The 9,730-nt window shown below is 57.1% G+C and overlaps 1 protein-coding gene and 1 long non-coding RNA gene across 5 annotated transcripts in view; one reads left to right on the top strand and one right to left on the bottom strand.

Moving 5' to 3' along the window:
- The window catches only part of LOC115065345, a 7,714-nt gene extending 5,988 nt beyond the window's left edge, over positions 1-1,726 (bottom strand). For 2 of the 4 annotated variants that reach the window (XR_003845123.1, XR_003845124.1), the window contains exon 1: positions 933-1,726. This is a non-coding gene — a long non-coding RNA (uncharacterized LOC115065345). Of the gene's footprint in view, positions 1-350 lie in introns of all 4 variants that reach the window. The other 2 variants (XR_003845125.1, XR_003845122.1) reach the window with 2 other exon arrangements.
- Positions 1-9,730, top strand: part of Obscn (obscurin, cytoskeletal calmodulin and titin-interacting RhoGEF) — a 139,479-nt gene that overhangs the window by 129,453 nt on the left and 296 nt on the right. The window contains 17 exon segments of the mRNA XM_029545663.1: positions 470-547; positions 821-993; positions 1,177-1,203; positions 2,052-2,204; positions 2,303-2,348; positions 2,692-2,769; positions 3,055-5,038; positions 5,686-5,766; positions 5,918-6,028; positions 6,147-6,314; positions 6,984-7,106; positions 7,246-7,416; positions 7,967-8,051; positions 8,258-8,497; positions 8,725-8,948; positions 9,195-9,270; positions 9,464-9,613. Coding sequence (XP_029401523.1) covers positions 470-547; positions 821-993; positions 1,177-1,203; positions 2,052-2,204; positions 2,303-2,348; positions 2,692-2,769; positions 3,055-5,038; positions 5,686-5,766; positions 5,918-6,028; positions 6,147-6,314; positions 6,984-7,106; positions 7,246-7,416; positions 7,967-8,051; positions 8,258-8,497; positions 8,725-8,948; positions 9,195-9,270; positions 9,464-9,613 — 3,968 coding nt within the window.

The following is a 9,730-nucleotide window of genomic DNA, read 5'->3' as shown; positions in this document are numbered from 1 at the left end:
GGCTGACCCCTCACCTGAGTCAGGCCTTCAGGAGGTACCAGAGGCTGGCCCCTCACCTGGTCTAGGCCTTCAGGAGGTACCGGAGGCTGGCCCCTTACCCGAGTCAGGCCTTCAGGAGGTACCTGAGGCTGGCTCCTCACCTGAGTCAGGCCTTCAGGAGGTACCTGAGGCTGGCCCCTCATTTGGACCAGGCCTTCAGGAGGTACCTGAGGCTGGTCCCTCACCTGGGCTAGGCCTTCAGGAGGTACCTGAGGCTGGCCCCTCACCTGGGCTAGGCCTTCAGGAGGTACTGGAGGCTGGCCCCTTACCCGAGTCAGGCCTTCAGGAGGTACCTGAGGCTGGCTCCTCACCTGCATCAGGCCTTCAGGAGGTAACTGAGGCTGGCTCCTCACCCGCATCAGGCCTTCAGGAGGTTCCTGAGCCAGCCTCTTGGGGACTGGTTCCAAACTGAACCCAGCCTTTACCACAGGTCAAAGTCTACATCCAGCAGCTGGTGGAAGGCCTGCACTATTTGCACAGCCATGGTATCCTCCACCTGGACATAAAGGTATTGCATTCACGGCACTTCCAGAACTCAGGGTGGGCGCAGCTGGGAGCCAGCCCGTCCTTGGGTTCTTCCTAGGACAGGGAATTCCCTGCTCCCAGCCCTTGGGTAGGGTTTGGCTCTCATGAGTAGATGTGATGGCCACTTGGTCCTGGGGACTCCCCACTGCCCTTTACTAGCCTCAAGGACTCTTCAGTGCTCTCCTAGGCCCAGAGGGTAGGAGTTACCTTTCTCATGAAGTGTAGCCTTGAGCAACTTCCCAACCCTGTCTGACAGCCCCCCAACATCCTGATGGTGCACCCAGCTCGGGAAGACATCAAGATCTGTGACTTTGGCTTTGCCCAAAAGATCACCCCTTCAGAGCCGCAGTATAGCAAGTATGGCTCACCCGAATTCGTGTCCCCAGAGATCATTGAGCAGAATCCTGTGAGCGAGGGCTCAGACATCTGGTGAGTGGATGGTCCACCAGGAGGGCTGTTGATCTGGACCCTCCCTGTCCTTCGTGTGTCTGTCTGTCTGGCAGCGGATGAGCCTCTGAGCCTCTGCCTCCTCTTCTAGCCCCCGCGTGCATACCCCTTGCCTGTGGAGCAGGCCTGGTGTGACTCACAAATGCGGTGTTTTCGTTCTTGCAGGGCTATGGGCGTCATCTCCTATCTCAGGTAAGCAGACCCTGCCCCGTCACCTCTTCCGAGCTCACCCCTCAGTGGAGACCAAGTTCACTGCTGGCCACTCCCCAGGTCAGCCCGAGACACAGAAGGCAGCTATTTTGATACTAGGCAGGAGGCCAACCCTGATAAAATAGGTGTTGCTTAACGCTTCTTGCTAACACCCCACGGTCATGAGACAGAGCTTAGCCACTTCTTTGCAGGTCTGGGGGTTTGACCATGGGACGCTCAGTGACCACTGATGTCCTGAAGGTCCTAGTGGTATAACTCAGGTTTGGATCAACTCAGGTTGAGCTCTGATTTCTATCTTGGCAAATGCTGGTTCCTACCCTTGAATCTCCTCCCATTCTGAACCTGAGGTCCTGCCCCAGCTTACTGCTAGGTGTCACCTCAAACTGACCTTGATTACCTTGCTTGAACCCAAACCCCTACTTCAAATTAAGGCTATGTCCATATCGCAAGCAGAGCCTATATCTCTGTCCTATTTTGGACATGAATCTCCATGTCAGGGCAAGGGCAAGTGACCCCTGCAGGATGAACCTTTATTTTTACCCAAGTCAGAGCCAAGTTACCCACCTCAGTCTTACCTCATAGCCCCCACTACAGCTGAGCCTCCATCTCTGCTATGGGGTAAGTCCTAATCCCCACCTCAGTCTGAGCCTGGATCCTCATCCCAGTCTCAGCCCTGCTAACTAAGCCTGGATCCCTGCTCCAAGCTAATCCTGGATCGTTCTGGTCCAGCCGGGAACATTTCCCAGAATCCTCAGGTCTAGATGAGTGTGGCACACATCCAGTCAGGGAATCTTCTCCGAGAGTGAGCGTCCTCACTTCTCTGCTTCCAGCCTCACCTGCTCATCCCCGTTTGCTGGAGAGAGTGACCGTGCCACCTTGCTCAATGTTTTGGAGGGGCGGGTCTCTTGGAGCAGTCCCATGGCTGCTCATCTGAGTGAGGATGCCAAGGACTTTATCAAGGCCACGCTGCAAAAGACCCCCAGGTGAGTGTGCACTCCTGTCCTTCACCCACCGAAGCACGTCAGCCCTGTCACAGGACCCATTTGACTGGCTAGCCCATCTGGCTTCCTTCTTCCTCCAGGGCCCGGCCTAGTACTTCCCAGTGCCTTGCCCACCCCTGGTTCCTGGTAAGTAGGCCCAGCTTGAGCTCAACTAGCTGCTCTGCAGGCCAACAGTTCTCATCAGTATTGATTATTCTGGCATGTTGCCCCCCCCCCCAATTCAGAGGACACTAGTGCCTTCATTTTGGATCCTGAAGCCCTCGACAAAGTATTGCTATGCAGTTAGCAACAAGGGCTTCCTTCTGCCTTCCTGGGCATCTGGGAGAAGGATTTGCAGTGTCCCGATCCTGGAGTGTCTGAGAGGAGACCCTGAAGTTTGCTGTCTCCATCCTGCTGGGCTTGCATCCCTGGAGGGCCCCCAGGCCAGGGTCCATCTCTTGTTATCACAGCCGCTTTCCTCCCACTGCAGAATTCCATGCCTGCTGAGGAGGCCCACTTCATCAACACCAAACAGCTCAAGTTCCTTCTTGCACGAAGTCGCTGGCAGGTGAGTTCCCCTTTTCCCAGGAAAGAGGTGCTGACGCCAGAGAAAGGTACCTCAATCTAGCTGTGTGCCTCACTGAGGTCAGGAGCACAGGGCCAGGCTGGCCTGTTCCATGATTCTGGGATCCCTTGAGTGCACCAGGTGGTGGGGCAGAGCAATAGAGCAGCAGGCACAGAAGCCCCAGCTGTCCTGGGTAACCAACCCCTCTGGAGCAAAGAAGCAGTGGGCACCGCACCTCCTGCCATGACCAGGCATACCCAATGGATGTCCCTCCATCCTCATTTCCAGCGTTCCTTGATGAGCTACAAGTCTATCCTGGTGATGCGCTCCATCCCTGAGCTGCTCCAGGGTCCTCCAGACAGTCCATCTCTAGGAGTGGCTCGGCACCTACGAGGGGAAGCCAGTGGCTCCTCTAGCTCATCATCTTCCTCAGACAACGAGCTTGCCCCATTTGCCAGGGCTAAGTCACTGCCACCTTCCCCTGTGACTCACTCGCCACTGCTGCACCCTCGGGGCTTTCTGCGGCCTTCGGCCAGCCTCCCAGAGGAGACAGAGGCCAGCATGCCCACTGCTGATGTGGCTGTGCCAGCATCCCCGCAGAGTGCTGGGCCTCCGGCAAGCCCAGGTTGCGTGCCCCGGCACAGCGTCATCAGCAGCCTGTTCTACCAGCAAGCTGGTGAGGGTGCAGAGCGTGGGAGCAAAACGTCGGGTGCCAAGAGGCACCTTGCTCGTAGGCGGCACCTGCTGAAGGGTGGGTACATTGCAAGGGCCCTACCGGGTCTGCGTGAGCCCCTCATGGAGTACAGCCTGTTGGAGGAAGAGGCCGCTAGGGAGGAGCAGGCCTCTCTGATGACCAAGACACCCTCCTTTGAGACTGCCCTGCGACTACCTAGTTCCAATGTCAGAGAGGTCCCAGGCCGAAGCCGCTCCCTGGACAACCCACCAGTCACGACCGGCCCCTCTCCCGAGGCATGCAAGGAACAATTCCTGTTCCCACCCTCCTCGGGGTTGACTCATGAAACCACTGCCAAGGATGGGGGGCACAAAGAGGTGTTCTTGCAGGAGTCTGTCTCCTTTCCACCTATGAGTGGTGACTTGAGGCCTGGGAAGCAAGAGGGATCATCCCAGGACAGTTGTCGAGGGAAACCAACCTCTTCCTGTCACTCTGAACTGGGTTCTGGGTCCCAGGAGGGCTGTGGCCCTCCATCATCTCAATCGCTTGGCTCCTTACCTCCACAGTCATTGAAGAAGGAGCTCTCAACGTCCTGTGGCCCACACTTTTCAGAACAGCCTCAGGTAGCCCCATTCCCAACTCAAGTAAGCCCTCTTCTGGGTTCTGAGAAGGAACCTCAGGACGGCTCTCTATCTGAAGGGCCAGTTCCAGTTCCCTCCAGTTCCCCAGGGTCAGCCTCCCAAGTAGATGCATCCTTGGATACTGAAGGCTTGTCTGAAGCTGGGGACACATGTGACATCACTCCTCCTCCACAGCGGCCTCAGGAGCAGGCCACCACCCGGAAGTTCTCTCTGGAGTCCCGTGGGGGCTATGCAGGGGTGGCAGGCTATGGCACTTTCGCCTTTGGTGGGGACGCAGGGGGGATGCTAGGGCAGGGTCCTCTCTGGGCCAGGATGGCCTGGGCTGTGTCCCAGTCCTCAGAAGAGCAGGATGAAGCCGTGACTGAGAGTCCTCAACCTCTGGAGAGCTCGGGGCCCATTACTGAGGCCAGTGGGGTTCCCCTAAGGACCTCTCCGAGCCTCACCCCTTGGGAGGAAGTTGAGCAGGTTTCCCTGGTACAGATCCGGGATCTGTCTGGCGATGCAGAAGCAGCCGACACCATCTCCTTGGACATTTCTGAGGTCGATCCTGCCTACCTCAACCTCTCTGATCTATATGACATCAAATATCTCCCATTTGAGTTCATGATCTTCAGGAGGGTCCCCAAACCTGTAGAGCAGCCAGAGTCACCTGACTCAGAAACCGAAGCCGGGCAAGGGCTGGCAGATTTCCTGGAGGAGGCCGCGTGGCCCTGGCCAGGCGAGCTGGGACTGCGTGCTGGTCTGGAGATTACAGAGGAGCCAGAGGAGCCAGGGGACCTGGAAGCACTGCTGGGCGAGGCTGCTGTGGGCAGGAAGCGCAAGTGGTCCCCCTCCCGGGGCCTCTTCCAATTCCCTGGGAGGTGCCTGTCGGGAGAGGAGCCTGCGGAGCTTGGGCTGCGCCAGAGGGTGAAGGCTTCCATGGCTCACATCTCCAGGATCCTGAAGGGCAAGCCAGAAGGTAACCCCCCCACCCCATCATCTGGCATGTCCGCCTCCCTTGTTCTGCATCCATGGGGCTACCAGGTTCTCTTGTGCCCTCTCAAGTCCCCATTGGCCTCCTCTTCCTGTTCTATATGACCTCCAGCCTGACCCCATAGGTCTTGGCTCAAATCCTGGTTTCCCCTCTGCAGCCCTGATACCCCTCCTTACTGGGTATCTGAGACCATCTCTGATACATACTGGCTACAGAGGCCTAGAGCTAACAGCGGGGGCAGACCTTTGAGGAGAGAGAGGGTCCATGGATCAATTCACCAGACCCCAGATCTCTGGCTCAGGAGCCACCCCAAACCCAGATCCTCTGACATAGTTCTCAGTGACCCCAGAGCCCCTTCATCTCAGAGCCTCCGTGCCCTCTGACTTTCCTTACCCCAGGGCCAGCCTCCCACCACCCCTCAGGTATCTATATATCTATGCCCTATGCTGCAGGCCTCAGTGTCCTGGCAGCCTGCTGCACAGGGAGGCTAGGGACGACATCAGCAAGCTTGGGTTTGAGTTCCTGCATATTCCCTGAAGTCCAAGTCTTTCCCCTGGGCAGATTTCCTAGGAAGAGGAAGCTGGTGCCATCCTGCTTCTCCCCCTGAGCTCCTGGGCCTCTTTCTTCCACAGGTCCTGAGAGGGAAGGGCCTCCCAGAAAGAAGGCAGGCCTAGGTTCCTTCCGGCTGTCAGGCCTGAAGGGCAGGGACCAAGGTAAGCAGGGGTCACAACTGCGGGATCCAGTATGGGCTTCTGGTATAGAGGTCCAAGCTTGGAAGGCTTTTTGTTGGAGCTGAGCGGGATCCAGACTGGGCTGTCTGGTCAGGCAGTCTCCTCTCAAGGCTCTTCTTTTGCCCCCTCTCAGCACCATCCTTCCTAAGAGAACTCTCAGACGAGGCTGTGGTCCTGGGCCAGTCAGTGACACTGGCCTGCCAGGTGTTGGCCCAGCCAACTGCCCAGGCTACTTGGAGCAAAGGTAAGGAGCTGTCCTGGAGTCTGCGCGCTGGACTGGTATAGACAGGCAGCAATCACAGGCCCAGCAGGGTGCTGTGACTGTCCTGGGAAAAGCCAAGGCTGCCTTTGCCTTGTCACAGATGGGGTCCTCCTGGAGAGCAGTGGCCACCTCCTCATCTCCTCCACCCTGAAGAACTTCCAGCTGCTGACCATCCTGGTGGTGAAGGAGGAGGATCTGGGCACATATACCTGCTGTGTGAGCAATCCGCTGGGGACAGCAGTCACTACAGGTGTCCTCCGGAAAGCAGGTGTGTGGTCCACCAGGTCATAAGGGGCTGGGCTGGGAGTTGCAGGACATCTCACTTTGCGTAGTGAGCAGGACAATACTGGCTTCTTATCTGAGGGTCCATGGAACTTAGGGCTTGTAGGAAACTCGAGACAAGTCAAAGAAGTAGATAAAGCTGCTAATACCACACCTACCGCCAAAGAGTCTACGTGTGTGCCCCACTCCTGGACAGAGAGCCCTTATGCATGCCTGAGATGACTGCACCACCTCATCTTCCTGTATTGCTTTCTGGTTCACACAGCATCCAAGGGTGCTTCTAAGGTGATGAAGACAGGGACTATTGGCCTAGCTGCGGGACCAGTCCATCACTGATTGGCCTGTTAGCCTTGGTCCAGGGCACTCAGCAGAGATGGGGCACTAACCAAGGCCACTCCATAGGGTCTGCCCTGCCCTGTGCCCTGTGAGGGGGACAGCTAAGAGGGATCTAGACAGAGACTGCCAGGCAGGTAAAGACCCCCACACTAGGAGAGGTGCCAGCCTACCCTATTCATCCTAGCTTGAAGCCCCTGTCCATCAAATGACAGGACAAGTAGAGGGCAGGCCTGGCAGCTGTTGAGAGTCAGATAGGTGTGGCCAGAGGTTGTTCCTTGAGGGTTGATTGTCCACACTGACCACAGAGTTGCCCTTGCAGAGCGCCCTTCATCTTCTCCGCGCCCGGAGGTTGGGGAACTATACACGGATGCGGTGCTGCTGGTCTGGAAGCCTGTGGAATCCTGCGGCCCAGTGACCTACATTGTGCAGTGCTGTATAGAAGGTATGGGCTTTCTGAGGCTTGGGACTCTGCGAAGGATTGGCATGGGAAGGCGCTGTTGGGTGTGTCTGCTGTCTGTCTGCGGGTGGCCTCGGGAGAAGGGGGTTCCCTTGACGCCTCTTACTCTCTCCTGTGTGGTCAGGAGGCAGCTGGACAACCCTGGCTTCCGACATCTCTGACTGCTGCTGCCTCACTGGCAAGCTACCCAGGGGTGGCGTGTATACCTTCCGGACAGCGTGTGTCAGCAAAGCAGGGATGGGTCCCTACAGCAGCCCCTCAGAACAGGTCCTCCTCGGAGGACCCAACCACCTAGGTGAGCTTGGGGGCCGACGGGGCTGGCAAGGGTGGCCGTCAGATCAGGCATAGACATCCTCTTGTCCCTGGATGCTCTACCTGCCTGCATTCGGCAGTCAAAGCCTGCGCTCCCTGGACATCCCATTGTCCTCCTGTCGCCTTTCACTCACCGACCCCCCTCATGTCACCCTGGCAGTTGATTTTGACTTTCCTGGGTGTTGTGTTTGTATCTGATGGAAGTTGTATCTGCTGTGGTTGATTAGAAATGGATGGTGTAGACTCAAGAACGGTGGGTGTCACTGGATTGCTATCCTGTTCCATCCTGGAATGTTCTCTGCGGCTTTCACAGATGCAATTAGTTAAGATAACAGATCCCTCCTAGACCCTGCCTTATCCAAGTTTCTCCTCCAACACACACCAAGTTAGTTGTTCAAGGAATGAGAGATCAGAGTGACGGGAGGTTAAAGGGTCATTTTTGTAGTGCTCTGGAAGGGACTGAGAGATGATGGAAGGGACAGGGCTGCCTGGATGTCCCTCCCTGACTAGGTCCCCTATCTCACTTCTCATAGCCTCTGAGGAAGAAAGCAGCCGGGGGAGGCCAGCCCAGCTTCTCCCCAGCACAAAGACCTTTGCCTTCCAGATGCAGATTCGGAGGTGCGGGGTGTTTGTAGAGGGTGTGTGTGGGGGGGGGGTAGAGACTGTCGCCCAACTCTTCCTGGGGGCTTTCCATGACAACTTTCCAGTGCAACTGCCCAGCGTGTCTGTCATTGGCCCCTTACCTTATCTGCTCCCTGAGCCTGTCCTTGCTGCTCTAATTGTGTGGGGACTATGAGCAAGTTCCCCATGTTTCCTTCCTGCAGGGGACGCTTCAGTGTGGTGCGGCAGTGTAGGGAGAAGGCAAGTGGGCGGGCCCTGGCTGCTAAGATCATTCCCTACCAGCCTGAGGACAAGACAGCTGTACTAAGAGAATATGAGGCACTTAAGAGACTGCACCACCCACATCTGGCCCAACTCCATGCCGCCTACCTCAGTCCCCGGCACCTGGTGCTCATCCTGGAGCTGTGCTCTGGTCCTGAGCTGCTACCCTCTCTGGCAGAGAGGTGAGGGGTAGCCTGGTCCGCCTGGGAGACGGTCAGTCTTGCAAGCAGAGGTCTCTGGGAGGGACTGTGAGAACTGTCTGACCCCCCATCTAGCTGGGACTCTACAGAATCTGATCCCCCTTCTGGCCTGCCAGGGCAGTGTTCCCAGCCTTCCCATGTGTGCCAAGCCCTGCTAGGATACCCACTCTACCTGCCTTGGGCCTGTTCTGAACTGTCTGTGCCCCTAGGGACTCCTACTCAGAGTCTGATGTGAAGGACTACCTGTGGCAGATGCTGAGTGCCACCCAGTACCTGCATGCCCAACACATCCTGCACCTGGACCTGAGGTCTGAGAACATGATGGTCACTGAGTACAACCTGCTTAAGGTTATAGACCTGGGGAATGCCCAGAGTCTCAGCCAAGAGAAGGTCCCAGCCCCTGAGAACTTCAAAGACTACCTGGAGACCATGGGTACGTATATGACTCCTGGTCTGTTTCCTGATCTGTAGGGGCAGGGAGGAAGTTCTTCCCTCCCTGGCTGCCCTTACTCCCAGCTCCACTGACATCCGCCAGCCTTGCACTAGAGCCAGACACTTGTGCTTGGCTCTATTCACTTGGACTCAGATGCCCTGCATGCCAGCTGGCTCCTCCCCTGACACCTACCACCCGACCTACCCACCTGTGACCAACCTCATGCCCACCCATGCTTCTCTGCAGCTCCAGAACTTCTGGAAGGCCAAGGGGCTGTGCCACAGACAGACATCTGGGCTATTGGTGTAACAGCTTTCATTATGTGAGTCCTTGCCGGGTGTCTGAGGAAACTGCTAGGTGGGTGGGTCAAGCTACAAAACCTGTGCACCCCCACAAGTACATCCAGAGATTAAGTTGGTCCCTATACTCCACCATTCTCTATGGGGAGCTCGATGTCCCAGTATCTCCTATCCATCCAAGGGTAACTGAGTCTCCTGTGCTCCTCACCCACGCAGGCTGAGTGGCGAGTACCCAGAGAGCAGCGAGGGGACTCGCGACCTGCAGAAAGGCTTGCGCAAGGGACTCATTCGGTTGAGTCGCTGCTATGCAGGATTATCAGGAGGAGCGGTAGCCTTCCTGCAGAGTTCCTTATGTGCTCAACCCTGGTAAGGAGCTCAACCTGTGTCCGCCCCGCCCCACCCCCTCCACTGCTCTGGCGGGTCCATCCCACATCGCCAGCCCCACCCAACGTGCAGCCCTTCCCTCTTGTCTTACCCTGCCCC

The sequence above is a fragment of the Mus pahari genome, chromosome 14 (genome assembly GCF_900095145.1).
Source record: "Mus pahari chromosome 14, PAHARI_EIJ_v1.1, whole genome shotgun sequence".
Classification (NCBI taxonomy): domain Eukaryota; kingdom Metazoa; phylum Chordata; class Mammalia; order Rodentia; family Muridae; genus Mus; species Mus pahari.
This window is presented reverse-complemented; position numbering and strand designations above follow the sequence as displayed.